Source organism: Physeter macrocephalus, chromosome 15 (assembly GCF_002837175.3).
Source record: "Physeter macrocephalus isolate SW-GA chromosome 15, ASM283717v5, whole genome shotgun sequence".
Classification (NCBI taxonomy): domain Eukaryota; kingdom Metazoa; phylum Chordata; class Mammalia; order Artiodactyla; family Physeteridae; genus Physeter; species Physeter macrocephalus.
Genome location: NC_041228.1, coordinates 68,903,708 through 68,922,658, shown reverse-complemented (window position 1 = coordinate 68,922,658; position 18,951 = coordinate 68,903,708). Strand labels below are relative to the sequence as shown.

The following is an 18,951-nucleotide window of genomic DNA, read 5'->3' as shown; positions in this document are numbered from 1 at the left end:
CTCTTTTTTTCTAAAACACTTCGTAGGAAAACCTGGAGCTCTGGATGGCAGCAATCCGGGAACATAAGAACCTCATAAACCCCGTATCATGTGTCGCCCTCCACTTAATCCATATTTGAGCTGCCGCTGTGTGATACAGACTGGCCTTGTCGGGCAAGTTCTACCTCCCATCCAGCTGCTCTTCCAACTAGCTCTGTATCTGGTTCTATTTATACCTTTTCCTGGATAACATAAACAGTTCGCTGTCAGAGAACAGAAAGGCTAAAACTGATTTAATAAAATGCTTCAGTATGGAGTGAACCATACCTTCTAGTCTCTTTTTGACCTATACAGAGAAAGTGGACTTGGACTACAGCATGAGGCACTTTGGATAATAAATAATGCTACCTTCTGTTTACATACTGCGGCACGTCCCGGCGATGAATGTGTCCAACCAGAATAGATGGGGGCGTGGGGCATGGGTGCTAAGGGTTTGGGATTGATTCCCTTCCTCTGGGAACTTTTAATGCTTTTGTGTATTAATTAGTAATTATGTCCAAATTCTGCCCTTACAAATCTCCAACCCCTGGCAACCTTCTTCCTCATTCACCGATATCATTATTATCTACGTGTTAAATACTGCTTTCTAAGAGTCTCCTTATTCTTAATTCTGCCTGACAGGTTGTATAATATATATTTAGAGGGACCTACCCTTTGGCAACAGAGTCCAAAAAAGTTTTCTAGCTAGAGAGAGGAAAGATACTCCTTCCCTGGCCACACCTAACCCATTTTTGTCATTTTCCTCCTTTTTGGCAGTTAATATTGGAGTTTTTTGAACTTCTGTAGATCCTTGCCTCACAAAGTGTTTGCAAAGGGTTTGTCTTCTTCTCCTAAGCTGTCGCCTTGAGAAAGGACATTGAATGTGTAGACCTCTAGATGTCAGCAAATGCCAAGCCTTGAAAGTTACATAAGCTGTGTTTTCTCCTACAGATGCTCATTCCTCCTCATCCGAACACCAGCCTTCTTTCTCGGTTTCCTTCCTGTGCCCCTTTTCTGGGCCGTTTCTCTCCTTCCCACCACACAGAGGGCGAGCAGCCCACTGGAAAAGTGAGAGCCAAGTTAGCCCCCCTCCCAGCTCTCCGACTTCTCTATGGAGGCTCTGGGGGCCCCCAGGATGGCCTGTCTTCTGCGGGGCTGACAGCTGAGCCGGCCTCCCGGCTGGGGGCACAGCGGTGCCCTTGTCCTCAGTGTGAGGGGCTGGCAGTAGGTTATGTATTCAGCTATCTTGTGACTGAATCACACCCAGGGCCAGCTTCCTCCTCTCTACAGTCGGTGCTTTGTGTCTTCCAGGAGCCGACACCCGCACTGCCAGGATCCCAGATGCTGGGCCTATTTTGGCAGACACGCTGCGGAAATTCCTATTCGATCTGGATGTGGCTGATGGCCTAGCTGCCATTGGCTACTCCAAGGCCGATATCCCCGCATTAGTGAAAGGAACACTGCCCCAGGTAAGAGACGCAGCCCATCCTCACTGCCTTCTAAGAAGCACCAGGCTCCAGGAGAGACACGGTCCCTTTGGGGCATCTTAGGGAAGGAGATGACAACCCAGGTCTCCCCCCACCAGGCAGCAGCTCTCCCCTTCCCCAGGCGGAAGGGGCCAAGGCTCCCTCGCCTTTATATTCTTCCATTAAACTGTGGCTTACGTGAAGCTTTGACGATGTAATGAAAGGATCCTTTATAAAAATTTAAGGCAAAAACAACCAAGTTCATCTTGAGTATAGCAGAATTTCCCTTTTCTCCATTTCTGCTCTTTTAAGAGTCCCCTATAAAACTATGTGAAGCTATTCCAAAAGGGCCACTAATATTATTTTCCATTATAAAGAGTTGCAAATTCTACTATTTTGTGAAGAATAGACATGGCTTTTAAATTAAGATGATTACAAAATCACTTTTTAAGCATATTTGGGAGATTAGATATTTTATACATATACATAGGTATACTTATTTGTGTCACTTTGAGTCTTATTTCATTTTTTTATATGCTCCTAAAGAATTTAAACTGAAAAAAAAAATTTAAACTGAGCAGCTATCATTTATATGGTAGAATTATAATAGATGTAAAGTTTCCCCTCTCAAGGTTCTCATGAAAAGAGTTTATCCCCCATTGGACCTCTCTTCCATTTAGGATCAGATACCCTTGTGTTATAGCACCAGAGCCTAATAGGCCAAGACCCCGTTTGTTGTAATTCACCATAAAACAGAGAGCTCAGAGCCAGGAGATGACACCATGCTCACCAGGCCCAGAGCGCCCACTAAGTCCTCCTGTCCAAAATGCAAAAGGCAAGGGTCACTTAAACACTATGAGGATATTCGGAAAAGACAAAAACTCTAATTTGAAAAGATACGTGCAATGCTCATAGCAGCACTATTCACAATAGCCAAGACTTGGAAGCAACCCAAGTGCCCATCAACAGATGACTGGCTTAAGAAGATGTGGTATATATACAATGGAATATTACTCAGCCATAAAAAAGAATGAAATATTGTCATTTGCAGCAATGTGGATGGACCCAGAGAATATCATACTAAGTGAAGTAAGACAGAGAAAGACAGGTATATGATATCACTTATATGTGGAATCTAGAAAACATTACAAATGAGTCTATATACAAAACAGAAATAGACTCACAGACATAGAAAACAAACTTATGGTTACCAAAGGGGAAAGGGAAGGGCGGAGGGATAAATTAGGAGTATGGGATTAACAGATACTAACTACTCTATATACAACAGATAAGCAATAAGGATTTACTGTATAGCACAGGAAAATATATTCCATATTTTGTAATAACCTATAATGGAAAAGTATCTGAAAAAAAGTACATATATATAACTGAATCACTTTGCTATACACCTGAAACTAACACAATATTGTAAATCAACTATACTTTTTTTAAAAATTATTTATTTATTTATTTATTTATTTATTTGGCTGTGTTGGGTCTTCATTGCTGCGCGCGGGCTTTCTCTAGTCATGGCGAGCGGGGGCTACTCTTCATTGCTGTGTGCGGGCTTCTCATTGTGGTGGCCTCTCTTGTTGCAGAGCACGGGCTCTAGAGCGTAGGCTCTAGAGCGCAGGCTCAGTAGTTGTGGCACATGGGCTTAGCTGCTCCGCGGCATGTGGGATCTTCCCGGACCAGGGCTCGAACCCATGTCCCCTGCACTGGCAGGCAGATTCTTAACCACTGTGCCACCAGGGAAGCCCTATACTTCTATTTTAAAAAAAAACCAACAAACAAACACTATGAGGATAAGGCAGTTCTCCCCAAAATTAAGGCATTCATGTATCTATCCCTGACATTGGAACAGAGTTAACAGCTCGAATATCCACTCACACAGCATCCTGCTTACCACAGTGGCAGGATTTCCCTCAGCCCACTTCAGTTAAGCAAAGGCCTCAAACTGGCTTCTTCCCCACTTAGCAAGTACTTAGAATGCTGAAAACCTCACCGTTCACATAAGATAATATTTGGATGGATTGGGTTCACAGACTTACCTGTCCATAGGAGCAAGTTAAATAATAGCAATGAACAAAGTAATTTAAGGCACCAGGGAATGGTGGGGACTTTGGTGAACTGGAAAGCACATGACCCATCTCATTGGGTGAGCAGCTTTTCAGCTACAATTTATTATCACCAAGCATAAATTCAGTTCCCAGTGTTGGTAGAACTTGCATTTTTAAGAAAAATCAGCAATTGGGATGTTTGTGTTGAATTCCCCGATTTCCCAATGTACAAACAAAACATGGCCCGTGGGCCACCAGTTTCCCTGATTTAGGGTCAGGCCCAGTGGGCTCAGTTGCACCCAAAAATATAAATGAATGAGAAAAAGAGGAGTCTCAAAGTACAGCAGAGACACTAGTTCTAACCCACAGTCCTAACCTGTAAGTCGAAGGGACTAAATAAAAAATATGACCATCACAATCATTTTTTCCAAACCTATTAAAGTTCCATGAAGGTACGAGCCTGTCTGTTTTGCTCATCTATCTTCTATAGCACCTAACCCGGGCCAGTGAACATTTCAAGGAGCACATTCCTGCAACCCTCTCCTCTTAAATCTTCTGTCCTTGTTTTTGAGCAATTTCCTTAGACTTAATAGGACTCAGCCAATGAAAAGGAGCCTTGAAAGCCTGTCCAGGAATACCAGAGACCAAGTGGTCACCACGATTTTGATGTAGCCTCTGGCTCTTAGAGCATGGTCCCAGCAACAGTGTCCACTCTTCAGGGGGTCCTCTGAAAAGTTCTGCTTGTTTATCCCAGGAAAATGTTCAGGCATATGTGTTTATCAACCTCCAAGAATGGTATTCATGAGTTTCAGATAAACCTGGATGATATTCTTGGCCATTTAATTGCTGTGGCAAGGCATCCTCCAGCCATCAGCACACACTGGCAGGTGTGGACGGTTTTAATTCTACTGTACTCAGGCTTCCACTTTCAAAAGCTGTTCCAAACAGCAACAGATCCAGACCAACACTTGAGACCATCCTCTACAATAGCAAGTTAATTAGGTATCATTCTGAATGCCTCAGTGCACATGTCATACTGGGAAACCACAGATAGCAGAACCTTAATGAGACAAAACTAACTTCTTAGTTTCACAAAGGATGCAAGGAAAATTGAATCTTTCCAATACAAGTCAGGTCTATAAAGTAGGAAACCGGGATTTCCTCAAGCTATGTTCATAAAGCAGCCCCAAGGTGGATGCTGCCTTTTTTTCCTTTGATCATGTTTTCACAATTAGGAGAAACACAGTTAATTTAATTCACTGGCACTAGTTCAGTTTTGAAGTCAATATGACAGATTTATATGCATATATGGGGAAGGGGGAAATATTCATAGGACTTTAGAAGGAGTATTGGAAATAAGCTTGTCTGTTTTGCAGTTGAACTACTGTTGGGTTTTTGTTTCTTTTTTTTTTTTTAGTGAACATTTTACAGGAATGCTTTGGCAACTTCAGAATTTTACACATGCAGCAGACAAATCTTCACTTATTAGTATTACAGGATTTAAGGTAGTGAGAGGGATATACTCTTCCTGCAAAGAACATCACCAGAAAGGATATTTCATGCAGTCAACATGTGATAAAGCTTCTTTTATGTTCAGCAAAGAGGGATCGGTTTTCTCTGGAACAACCAGGCCAGTATTCTTAACCAAACACCACAGCCCATACTGGTGGCAGCAAATAGCAGCCCTGTGTACAGAGGTTTCCAACTGCCATAGCCAGGCTGCTCGGGGAGCAGGCGAGAGTAAATTAATCTTCCAAAAGCTGGATTTCTGAAACCTCTGGAAAGAAACATTTACATTTCCCAACAAAACATTTCGTTACCGAGGAGAGCCGTCTACCAAAATGAGCACACTTCCACTCGCTGGCAGACAGGCCCGCTGAAATGTTACTTTATGAATGTGCTAAAAGTAGTAGTCTGAATTTATTTCAGTGCCCATGTTAATCAGTTGTCCTTCGGTCTTATGTGTCTATAAATAATAGCACAGTGCGGCACACATCTGAACCCTGAGAGGTTGGCTTTTATATGGCACAAGTGATACGTGCAAGGATATATCACAAACTTTACGTCTTTGCCCCTGTTGAACCAATCGTTGGGGGTTAGAAATGTGAAAGAGAAATTCACCTCAGCTTGGCCTGAGCTGAGAGTCCTGAACTACTTCATGCAAGATGAACAGGGTTGTTTTAAGGGCGCTTGAGCTCATCAGATAAGACTCTCTGCCATTATAAACAGAATAATGTGGCAACTTCGGCCATAGCAAATACCGAACTTCCGTTCTGGACCCTGCCACAAATGTGTGCGTAAGTCACCGTGAACAAGTCTCTGCCTTGCCATGGATTTTCAGAATTCTTTAGGGTCTCTACAAGATGTGCTGGGATATGAAGCTTTACCTTGGCTTCACCCATACCCTTCAGCATTGTCCCCCCATCCTTCTCCCATCTGTCCATCCATTCTTTTTTTTTTAATTGTGGTAAAACATACCTGACATAAAATTTACTATTTTAATCATTTTTAAGTGTACAACTCAGCGCCATTAAGTACATTTTACAGGGCTGTGCAACCATCATCACTTTTCATTTTCAGAACTTTTAAATCATCCCCCAAAGAAGCCCTGCTCTATTGCTAAATGGTAAACAGCCTCCCCACTCTCCTCTTCCCCCAGCCTCTGGTAACCTCTATTCTACTTTCTATCACTGTGAATTTTCCTATTCTAGGTACTTCATGTAAGTGGAATCATACGATATTTGTCCTTTTGTGTCTTCACTTAGCATAATGTCCTAAATGTGTCAGAATTTCATTCCTTATTATGGCTGAATAACATTTCATTGTACAGATAGGCCACATTTTGTTCACCCATTCATCTGCAGATGGACACTTGGGTTGTTTCCACCCTTTGGCTATTGTGAATAGTGCTGCTGTGAACATCAATGCACAAGTATCTGTTTTAGTCCTTGCTTTCATTTCATTGGGGTATATATATACCTAAGGAATAGAATTGCTGGATCACAGGGTAGTTCTGTGTTTAACTTTTTGACAAACTATCAAACTATTCCCCATAGTGGCTGCACCATTTTACATTCCCACCAACAATGCACGAGGGTTCCAATTTCTCCACATCTTCACCAACACTTGTTATTTTCCATTTTTTGGATAGCCATTCTAATAGGTGTGAAGTGGTAACTCGTGGTTTTAACTTGCACTTTCCTAATGACTAATGACAATGAGCATCTTTTCACATGCTGATTAGCTATTTATATATCTTTTCTGGAGAAACATCTATTCACGTCCTTTACCTATTTTGGGGGGTTTTTTTGTTTGTTTGTTTGTTTTTGGTATGCGGGCCTCTCACTGCCGTGGCCTCTCCCGTTGCGGAGCACAGGCTCCGGACGCGCAGGCTCAGCGGCCATGGCTCACGGGCCCAGCCGCTCCGCGGCACGTGGGATCCTCCCGGACCGGGGCACGAACCCGTGTCCCCTGCATCGGCAGGCGGATTCTCAACCACTGCGCCACCAGGGAAGCCCCTCCTTTGCCTATTTTTGAGTTGAGTTGCTTGGGGTTTTTTGTTATTTAGTTGTAGCAATTATTTGTATATTTTGTATATTAATCCCTTATCAGATATATGATTTGCAAATATTTTCTCCCATTCTATGAGCTGTCTTTTCACTCTCTTAGTAGTGTTCCTTGATGCATAAAAGTTTTTAATTTGATGTAGTCCAGTTTATCTATTTTTTCTTTTGTTGCCTGTATTCTGGTGTCATATCCGAGAAATCACTGCCAAACCCAAAGTCATGAATATTTTCTTCTAAGAGTTTTAAGGTTTTAGCTCTTACATTTAGGTGCGTTTAAAGTTAATTTTTGTACACATCCTTCCTTTTTATTCTTCCTTTTACCTGACAAATACTTACTGATGTCTTACTATATACCATGAATTGTGTGTGATACAGTTTAGAAAATAAAGTCCCTTCCCTCCCTCGTGGAGCTTACATTCTAGTGAGGTAGACAGACAATGGTCATCTAATCAAATCTACAGATAAGATACAAATGAAATCGCTTCAGATAATGATTAGTGGTCTGAAGGAAACCTGGGTAAGGAGATAGTGATTTCACATGAGACAGAGTGGCGGGAACCCCAGCGAGCGTGGTCAGAGAAGGCCTCTGATTGGAGGTGGAGGCAGCCGGGTGAAGATCTGGGAGAAGCATTCCAGGCAGAGGGGAAAGGCCCTGAGATAGGGTGAGGATTCGCATTTTCATGGGACTGAAGGGGGACCGTGGGTCTAAGTGAGATGAGCGGGTGGGAGAAGAGTCGGAGCTGGGTTAGAAGACAGGGTTTTGCTCTGATTGCAGGGGGACCTCATCGGAGGGTGTTCAGCAAGGGAATGGTGTGATCACACTTGCAATGCGGAAAAATCACTCTGGCGGCTGTGGGGAGAATAACCTCTAGGGGGTGAGAGTGGAGCGAAAGTGGAAACAACTCTAAGAGGCCTTTCAAGTAGGACAGGAGCATGAAGTGACTAGGACAGGTTGTGATGGATCGGGAGGTGAGAAGTGGCCGGATTTGGGATTTAATGTGCAGGTAGATCCGACAGACTTGCTGATGGATTGAGCTTGTAGGGAAGGCAAAGGGGAATCCAGGATGACTCCTAGGTTTCTCCCTGAGTGACTGGGTGACATTTCTGAGAGAAGGAAAAATGGAAGGTGGCAGTAACTACTGGGCACCTGTCTGCCATGTGGGGCGCTGGGCACAGCCCTGCCCCGTGGTGCTTCGCCCTCCTACCAAGTGTTGTCCCATACAGGTGCTCATCACAGAAAACGGACCCAGAGACCCACAAACACGCAACCAAAACACTGGTACGTTTCTTAATTTCATTTAGGCGGGGAAATTTGGGGATTAAGGAGCCACTGACGGGAGTGTCAACAGCAGTAGGAGGTGCTGGTGTCTTTGCTGACTTGACTCAATAATCCCTGGGGAAAGTAAGGAAATCACTGAATTCATTTGGGAAGGTAGAGATAAAACCTTAGTTAATATTTTTTTTAAAAAAGAGTCACTTGCTGCCCATAGCCTGCAAGTTAATGTCCTAGTGAAGTCCTCTGTAATATACATGAAGTCCAAGTTGCAAAATATACGGTCTTTGAAGCCAAGGATGACCCCGTTCTGTCTTCCCTGGCTGCACATGTGCCTGGGAAGACAGAACGGGGTCATCCTTGGCTTCAAAGACCGTATATTTTGAAGCCAAGGATGGCCCCGTTCTGTCTTCCCTGGCTGCACATGTGCCTGGGACAGTGCCCTCCACACAGGGAGAGCCTGGCAGGGGCACCTGACTGGCGTGGTTTGGTCATTGTAGGAGGTGTTTTTCCTGAGGCTGGTTGGGTTCTGTACATTAGAGCAGAATGCTATTCTCAGGACCTCAGGCAAGAGTAACGGCTTTGAAAACTTCGCAGGAAAGAGGCGTCACTTGATAAACTTCTGAGTTGGGAATCAGCTAGTAAGAAGCAAACAAGAAATATGATTTCTAAAGCTATGACTATTGGCAAGTCACTGTTTCTCATGACTGAGTTAATTTACATACCTAGTAGCTTTTACAAACTGTCTTTGCAAAGCCCTGAGTAATTCTTTGTGTTTACTGTTTCAGGAAAGGGTCACCAAGCTTGCACCACGCCCTCAGTCAGAAGAGGATCTGTCTGTTCTGTTTGAAGCGTCAATGAAACTGTATTAATTTTCATTTTCACTGAAAGAATTACCATTGGCCATCGTAATTCTGAAAACAGAAGTTGATCTAGCAAGAGCTTTGTCTTTTCACCTCCACACGTAACTTCCCTGTTACCAGCTTGAATGTGATATAATTTTATCCTGTAGAAGATTCCCTGATGCTCCAAGTCCAGCTACTTCCATAGAACACAATGGACAAACGCCCACCATGCTGGACCCTCAGCCAGACTTCAGAGGTCCATGTTCCTGCCCCAAACCCTGCACACTACCCCTGCTCCATGTATCAAAAGGGCAAACACTCAGTATCTACCAAAAATATTAATGTGTATATCCTATGCCCAGTAATCAACCCCACATCTAGAAATTTATCCTAGAAAATACTAGCACAAGTGTGTAAAGAAATAACGCAAGGATGTTTCTGGCAGCGCATTTTCTAATAATAAAAAATTTGAAAGAACTTAAGTATTCATTAATATATAGATAAATAAATCATAGTATATTAAATAATGGAATGCTTTTGTGCTACTAATAAGAATGAGAATAACTCTACTAGAAATACGTCCATGATAAACTGCTAAGTGGAAAAGAGTAAGTTGCAGGACAGTTATACATTAATATGGTCTGATTTTTACTTTTTAAATTATATATAAATATATGTCTATATATATATCTAGAAAGAACGTTACACATCAAACTTAAAAGGGATCACTGAAGAAATGGAATTTGGAGGATAGAGAATTAAGAGAAAATGTTTACTTTGTATTTTATACTTTCACTTTTCATTTTACAAACATCTGTATTGTTTGCATTTGTTACAATAAGCACGTATTTTCTAATTCTAAAAGAGGAAGAGAAAAGAAAGAAAATATCACTTTGCTGTTTTAGGTCAGACTCATAAAAATACTAGTACCTAATATTTAAAAGGTAAAAACAAATCCAAAGGGGTAAGATATTAGAGATGCATCCTCTGGTGGAGCAATTGTTCTTTTGAGAAAAACACAAACAACCTACATGGTAATTCCCTCTTTGGAAAATGGTTCTGGTGCTCAGAATAAATTAATTCAAAAGCAAGCCGTTTTGCCGTTTACAGACTTCAGGATGCAAGTCGAATCCTGGTAGCTGGGTCATCTGCCTCCTGTTATTCCCAGCCTGCTGAAACGTCTATGGCTCGTTTTTCCTCACAGTGGTGAGTGCACTGCTCGAGCTCTGGCAGTCTAGATCTCAGTGTACTTGCAGATTTATCCGTATTTTAAACTGGATTAAAGTTTTAATCAGAAAGTATATCAAGTAGAGTACATAATTACATATATAATTATATGTAATTACTGAGCATAGGACATATGCATATATAGTATATAATTACATATTATAGTATATAATTATATAAAGTATATAATTACATCAGGATTTTAAAAAACATGAGAAGGGCATTACTGTGCCATTCAACCTGCCTGGCCCTACTTTATCTCTGTAAACATCTTTGTTTACTTGGGATTTTAACAATAACATTTAAATATTGTTTATTGGGAGTCTTTCTAATTACACACATAAGATATGTTCAGTACCAAAAACCGGTAGTACAAAGAGACACACAGAAGAAAATATTTGTTCACATTGCACCATCCAAAAGAGAGCCACTGTTAAAAAACAAAATTTAAAAATATATGTTCTCCCCATAATTTTATACACATATATAGATACATTATAGATAACTGTGTGTGTGTGTGTGTATATATATATATATATTTTTTTTGGTATCATTAAGGTATAGTTTTAGTTCCTACAGAGCATTCAAATTCTTTATGCCAAGCGCCCAAAAGGCAAAGCACAAGAGGGTCCCGAGAGAATTCCATCTCTACCATCAGACTATAATCTGGCTAAAATTCCCTCCAGCTTTTCAGGAGAATTATGGATTCTGAGAGCAGAAGCTTTGTGAATAAGGCAGAGAACAGTGAAACTGCCAATCTGAGATCCTTCAGGCAACTTTAGTAAAAGTTGTTAATCAATGTCTCACAATACATTTGGCGTAGCAAAAATATATATGTGTGCCCCACCCCTTCAAAGAAAGTCCAGGTAAATTCGAGGCCTCCTGTAACATATTTTGCAAGGGGATGTGGCATCATTAGAACAGCATAAGGCTAGGGAGCCCAGGGGTCCAGGGCCCTGGATTCCACTCCAGCCCCCAGGTCTGAGCCTTACTTTATTCAACCAACTCCTCTCCAAGCCTGAAAATACCATACCTAGATTTTATGTACTACCTTGTCCTTAATGTGAGATTCTGAGTTTGGGAAATTTAATGTAAAATCATTTTAGACATGAAAATGCATTCTTTCTCTCTCTGAAATAGTCGATGCCATTTCCACCAGTGACCAGATGTCTCACTGTGACTCACCAGGAGGGGTGTTTGGCATTCGTACTGATGATGACTTTGTAGAGGAAGGATTTAAAGGTCAAGCATGAAGAAACAGGTTTGGGAAGGCTTCGTGTTTTTTATCCTAATACCCATCATTTTGGCCCTTACAATTTGCGAATATAGAAAAGATGTGTTTCTTGACTTTACCAGCTATTAAAAGAGTGCGAGAGATTATATCCATTTCTGTAGCAAAAATATGTAATTGTTTTCTGAGAAAACAATTAAGTACATTTTTCGAAGTCAAATCCCATTTATCTATTGATTTCCTTAAAAGCTCAAACAGTCCTTAGGGGTCACAGCTTCATTTATATGGATTAATGTACTTGCTAAGGAAAGGAAAATTAAAGGAATAGTATTCAAAAGTTTATATAATATTACTTTCATAAAATTATCAGCATATGGTGGCATTTTCACTTAAAATACATCATCCCTAATTTATTTCTTGATACAAAATTACTTATTTGTTTCAAGCAGGTCATGTTTCTCTGATTTTTGCCAAGTGCCATAATAAATAGCTGGCGTGTTGCACTCCTGTCCCTCCCCTGTGCACAGGGAGGGCTGTGCTGGGTTTGGCATTGTTGGTGTAGCTGTGGACACAGCTGTAGGGTATTTTCCAGTGGTCAGTGAGGTAAGTCTGCTCTCGTAAACTAGAGACAAAGTACAGTATCAAAATAGAGAGAGAGAGCAAAAATTGCTTTTCTGGCCTTTTAACCCTGAGAAAGATTAATGGTTGTTTGCATTAGAAACTACCCTAATCAGGGACTGTGGCCTCCGGGGAGTGGGTATGAGAAAGGGGGCTATTCACCTCCGGGTCAACATTGCACAGGTTGCTGGGTCTCTGATGACCAGCAACCCCGAGCCGAGACAGCTGCCCGGGCTCCTCCATTAAATGCCTTGTCCTCTGGGAGCTGCTGAGGAGGCCAGGCCACATCCCGCCATCACCATCACAATGGCCTGCGGGAGGCAGTCTCCAGGGACAAGTCGCACTTTGAATGCGCAGAAATTGGCTCTTGAAGCCCTGGGTTGAATTACTGGCAGCTGGGGGTGGGAGGGTCTAGTTTCTCATGCTATTATGCTTTCCAACCACCCCAACTCTCAAAATAAATGCATACCCTCCACAAATTGCAATAACTGTTTGCAATTTTGGCCCATGTGAAATCCCTCATGAAATTATGTGCAGGACAGCTAACTCTGTGTGTGTGTGTGTGTGTGTGTGTGTGTGTGTGTGTGTGTGTGTGTGTTTCCCAGCTCCCCACTCTTTTTCGTTTTTGAATTTTATTTTATTTTTTTATACCGCAGGTTCTTATTAGTCATCCATTTTGTACATATCAGTGTATACATGTCAATCCCAATCTCCCAATTCATCACACCACCCCCACCACCCTGGTTTCCCCCCTTGGTGCCCATACGTTTGTTCTCTACATCTAGGACAGCTAACTTTAAAGTAACTCCATTTCATTCTTTCTGGCTTTAAAATTGGCTTTTTTACTTGAGTGCTTTTAATGGGTTTTCTAACTTTTAAAATTGGAAACTGATTAAAATCATCATGAGCAAAAAGGAAAAAAAAAAAAACTACCATCATGCCATTACTCAAACACAGCTGTTATCATCTGTTATATTTCTATCTTTTTCATTTGGGTGGTGTAATCTCTAGGTCTTTTCCCCTAAGGAATGACATTTTAAGTATTTTTTCTATGTTGCCACATAATCTTCATAACCATTATTTTTAAAGGCAGACAACAGTTTATTGAATAGGAATTTAGTAATTTATTTATTATTATAGGGCACCAAAATTGCTTTCAAATTTTTACTCCTACCAATGCCACAGCAATGAATAAATGAAAATTTGTATGTGGCTTTTCTCATATTCTAAATTAACTTCTTAGGTTAATTAATCCCGGATGGAATTTTTTAAGTGTGGACATTTTTATGGCTCTTGACTCATATTATCAGATTATAAATACCTCACTATTGTTTTATGATGGTATATCTTAACAGTGCACATGAGCAAATTCAAATTCTCAAATTATGAAACTTACTTTAGTGTTGTATTTTTTCATCTTAAGTGAAACTGTAAACCACCAAGTCGACTTTTTTGTTTCACTTATACTTTTCCCTTCCAAGCCTGTGGGCCTGTGTTATTACATTCACGGTCCTCAGTTTTGCTGGCCAAGGAAAAAACACCAAGAGAGCAACATATAAATGTCCTTTTCTATAATGGTGTTCTAGAATCGTCTGGGGCTCTGAGTGAAAAGACTGCTACACGGGGAGGGAGGTAAGCAACGCCAAGGAATCACCCACCAACATCCCTCCCAAGGCTCTAAGTTGCTCCTCTAGTCAGAAACCTCCCAGACCTGTGCAGGCGTGTGCATTGCTCCCACCTTGGCTTTGGCAACATTATTGAGGACCACGGTGAGCTTTACCCCAAACGGGGCATAAGAGAAAAGAATGTGTGCAAAGCAACATATCCATTAATGAGATGTCAAAATAGCACCAACAAGCTGAGTGGCCACCCGAGTAAGGACAGGCTAATTTTCTTTCATTTTTTTACATCTCGTTTAACCACTACATACTCAGCACATAACTCAGTACCTTGACAAAGCAAGCTCCCAAAGGAGAAGGAAGGGGAACATGGATTTGGTGGGGAGGAGGAGGCAGGGATGGGGTTTGTTTGGGGAGTGGGGGTGAGCTCGGGAATGATTACAAAAACATGACATTTAATTGTATTTTTTAACCAAACTATTGATAATTTATAAATAAAAATATCAACTCTTATGAAACACAGTGGCCTATTTGCTAGGGCATCTTCCACAGCTGGCAACAATAATAAACTAAAGACAATAATAAGTTTATTTATTGGGTAATTTATTGAGCCCTTAGCCTGTGCCAGACTCTTTGTCAAGGAGTTGCCTACTACGAGAAGCACTGCTATCATCATTTTGTACAAATGAGGAAATTAAGACTCAGGTTAATAAAAACAAACAGCCCAACTTCACACAGCTGGTAAGTGGCAGGGCCAGCTCTCAATCCCAAGGTTCTCCTGACCCTACATTCCCGCCACCAAGTTCACTGCCTGTCGAATGCCTTCTGTTGTCAGAGACTTCCCTGAACCCCATTTACACACTGTAGATGCTTGTGTACGACACAGTACCTTGAACACAGTAGGGACGCCGTAAGTATTTGTGGAATAGAGGACTGTACTTCATTAAAAGAGGGAGAAGGAGAAGAGAAAAGGAGATTCTGCAAGCCTTTGACATGCCAGAGGGGAGTCAAGCTGGTCGAGCCGGTGGCCACACGGATGGGTGCTGGAGGTAACAGAGACGTCTCGGGGTGAAGCCAGCCCTGATCGCCACTGACTGAGTAACTTGGGTGATTCACTCAGATTCTCTGAGCACAACCTTCACCTTACAGGGTTGTTATAAATGTCTACAGGGAGTCACGTGCGTTAAATGCCTAGAACAGTGCTCAGCCTACGGTCTTTGCCCAGCACTTGTGAGTTCTCCTCCCTTCCGGAACACTAAGCTGGCATCAGATCTCTACACAATGTAAGCTGGGCACCAAGGGCTTCTAAACTTCCCTCAGGACAAGAGTGACCTGGGATGCTAGTTAAAGATAGAGATCACCAGGCTCTTCCCCCATCCCCCAGAAATTCAGATCCTGTCAACCCAGGTTGGAACCCATGGCTCTATTATTCGTTGGGTAAGTTTCACTTAGGAAAATTAAACTGCACTTGGACGAGTTTGGCAGCCTCTCAGCACAGGTGGTGACAGAAACAGAGCATCAGTCCCAACCTTCAGTGTGCACAGAAACTTCTGGAGGGCTTGCTAAATAAAACATGGGTTGCTGAGCCTGGTCCCCAGAGTTTCTGATTCAATAGGTCTGGCTGGGGAGCAAGAATCTGCATCTTGAGCTAGTTCCCAGGTGACGCTGCCACTCTGAGACCACACTTTAAGAACCACTGGACCCATGGATTGCAACTTTCTCATATTTCAAATTCAGGAAATTCCAGCTGGAATTAGTTCTACCCAGCATGTAGCAGGACCGTGGGTCCACGGTGAGGGTCAGGACAGGACCGGAACACTGACCACAGGACATACCTCTCCACCAGACCAGGGCCCCCAGCCCCAGGCGCTGGGCCCCCTCTTCCCCGCTATGACGGCCTTGCCAAGAAGCCCCTGTCTCCCCTGTTTCCACTTTCTTTTCAGGCTGAGGCCTTTCCAGGGTGTGAGGACGTTCTGCCTGTCAAAGCCCAAGCAGAAAGGAAACACTCTCGAGTGACTGTAGCGCTGAGGAAGGCCACGGTATTGGCTGCAACCACGATGGGACTATTAAAAAATACACTACGTACCAGAGCTCTGAGTTTCATTTCAGTATAATTGGTATAAAGAATATAAAACTCCCAGCTACGATGTTAACAGACTGGTAAGACCACTCTGTCTTATCTCTGTTTAAAAAAGAAAACAAAAACTCTCCTCGTTACGCTCCTGTTTAAAAAGTTATGCTGGGAAAAGTTTCCATTTTACCTGGAAAGTGGATATAGAAAGAGTAAATACATATAGAGTTGTGCATGTAATTATTGGTAAAGAATCCTTGGATATGAATTAGAATAAAGTGAGCTGTGCTTCAAGGGACAAAGAGAAGGACGGCTACTCACATCCAGTTAGGAAAAACAACCCAGGCGTCCGGAGCTCACTCAGAGGCACCCCAGGCTTCTCTGCTCTGGCTCTTCCTCCTGACCTCCTTGAACTATCATGTGCCCGCGAGCAAGGGTGTCGGATGCTCTCCCCGGAAATGAGCAGAGCCTGGGAGGGCTGCTTCCCTGTCATGCTACCGAACCACCAGTCTATGGATTTAAGAATTTTGACTTGAAAGTTGAAATCGAGTACAAAGAAAAGGATATTCCTTAAGTTTGTGGAGGGGCAGAGATGGAACAGCTCTCAAACTTTGCCTGAATGGCCGCTATGCCCCTGCACTGGGATGAGAGCTGCTGCATAAACGAGACCCAGCCTCCCCACTCGAGGGACTGGAACACAGAAAATCCCGTGGGAGCAAAAATACCGTGAGTGGGTGAGCACTCATAGCCTCTACCCATTCTGGCCCCTACAAGGAATTTTGGCTTTGCTAGCTTGGGCCCCCAGCCTTCCCTGGGGGAAACTGGGATACCCAGCATGATGGACTGGATTGTTTTTCCCCCAAATCATGTGCTGAAGCCCCAACACCCAGAACTTCACATGTGACTGTATTCGGAGACAAGGCCTGTAAAGAGGTGCGTGGTTAAATGCAGTCCAATGGGTGGACCCTAATCCAATCTGACTGGTGTCCTTTTACGAAGAGGAAGTTTGGACACAAAAGAAGCACCAGATATGCACACAGAGGAAAGGCCATGTGAGGACACAGCAAGAAGGCACCATCTGCAGGTCAAGGAGAGAGGCCTCAGGAGAAACCAAAGCTGCCAATGCCTTGATCTTGGACTTCCAGCCTCCAGAGCTATGAGAAAATAAATTCCTGTTGTTTAAACCCTGTGATGTTTTGTTTGGGTAACCCTAACAACTAGGGTTTGCTAGCAAAAGAGGGGCAGCCTTGAAGATTTCACATCAGAAAGGGCTAAAAGCCACTGGCAGAAAAAAGATACTTATAAATCAGAAGGCAAGAAAGAAAGGACTGGAGGCCCCAAGTTGTTTAGAGAGAGTCTTGCGGGAGTTTAGGAGAGAGGAAGAGATTAGGGGCAGCTGCAAGCCAGGCATTAGAAGATAAATAGGGAAGAGAGGTTTGGTTTGGTTTCTAAAGGTTGGTTCTGTGTTATGAATAGAACTCCCTTTGGAGCTTCTTAGTAGATGGTGATGATGATACAGATTGTTTTAAAATTATCTCTGCATGTCAGACTTTTGCGGTGATGGTTTTGCTAAATTGCAACACCAAACCAAGACCAGGTACAAGTTAAGGGGTGTTACGTTATAATTTTAAAACAATGTAGTAAGCATAGTGATTAAAAAAACAAAAAAACCAAGTCAGGGAAGGTTTCATGAAAGAGAGGACTCCTGGGTTGAACTCTGAAGGGAAGCAGAGTTAGATGGGAGATAGGAAGTTGGAAAGATGGTCCAGGTAGAACGAACAGCATAAACTATAGCACGGAGTAAAAACACGGGGTGTGCAAAGAGTGTAACAGTTTGGTATTGCCAGAGTGTCATGTGCAAGTCAAGAGGTGGTAAGTTGAGGCTGGAGAAGTCAACATGGTGCCCAGTGGAACCTGGAACGAATCCAGTAAGGTGCTAAAAAAAAAAAAAAATCATTAGGGACCAGCTGGAGTGCCAGAGACAGATGTGTGCTGGAGATCAGGCACTCAGACAAGAAGCTAGATTAAGAAGTGACTGATAATAATTACAGAATAACGAAAAAATCATGATAAATAAGCTAACATTTCTTTTGTCTTTCTCTAGATCTTCTTTTAAATTTTCATTTTGAAATAACTGTAGATTCACATTCAGTTGAAAGCAATAACACCTAGAGATCCCACATACCCTTTACCCAATTTCCCCCAATATAACCTCTTGCACAACTGTAGTATAATAGCACAACCAGGAAACTGACGGTGATACAATCCATCCACCTTATTCAGACTTCACCATTTTTACATGCACTCACTATGACGTTATCACATGTGCAGATTATGTGACCGCCACCACAGTCCACATACAGAGCATTTCCATCACAAGGATGCCCTGAGCTACCCTTTTAGAGCCATAGCCACTTCCTTCCCTCCCCCATCCCTGACAACTGCTAATCTATTCCCTTTATCTATAATTTTGAATAATTTAAGCTAGGAATCTTTGAGATGGACTATTTTTCCACTCAGCATAATTCTTTGGTGATTCATCCAGGTTGCTGTGTATACCAGTGGTTACTTTCTCACTGTGTGGATGGGCCATGGTTTGTTTAACCACTCCCGAAGGACATTTTGGTTGATTCCAGTTTTTGGCTATTATGAATCAAGCTGCTCTGAACAGTTGTGTACAGGTTTCTGCATGAACGTAAGTCTTCATTTCTCTGGCATAAATGGCCAAGAGTGCCATGTGGTATGACTTGGTTAGTTATGTAAAGAACTGACAAACTGTTTCAAGGGGCTACACCATTTTACACTCCCACAAAAAATGTTTGAGTTTCTCCACATTCTCATCATCATTTGGTGTTACCACTGTTTTTTTATTTTAGCTGTCCTGGTGGGTATGTAGTGAGCTTTCATTGTGATTTTAATTTCCATTCCTCTAATGGCTAATGATGTTGAACATCTTT

The 18,951-nt window shown here is 42.3% G+C and overlaps 1 protein-coding gene and 1 long non-coding RNA gene across 13 annotated transcripts in view; one reads left to right on the top strand and one right to left on the bottom strand.

Moving 5' to 3' along the window:
- Nucleotides 1-9,705, top strand: part of ADHFE1 (alcohol dehydrogenase iron containing 1) — a 34,355-nt gene extending 24,650 nt beyond the window's left edge. For 2 of the 12 annotated variants that reach the window (XM_055091223.1, XM_007119667.3), the window contains 2 exons: nt 1,330-1,487; nt 9,172-9,705. In XM_055091223.1, coding sequence (XP_054947198.1) covers nt 1,330-1,487; nt 9,172-9,255 — 242 coding nt within the window. In that variant the 3' untranslated portion in view covers nt 9,256-9,705. Of the gene's footprint in view, nt 1-26; nt 780-1,329; nt 1,488-8,334; nt 8,390-9,171 lie in introns of those variants that run through there. The other 10 variants (XM_055091228.1, XM_055091225.1, XM_055091230.1 and 7 more) reach the window with 8 other exon arrangements.
- Nucleotides 1-18,951, bottom strand: part of LOC114487890 (uncharacterized) — a 50,302-nt gene that overhangs the window by 1,678 nt on the left and 29,673 nt on the right. The gene's annotated exons all lie outside the window — the stretch shown is intronic.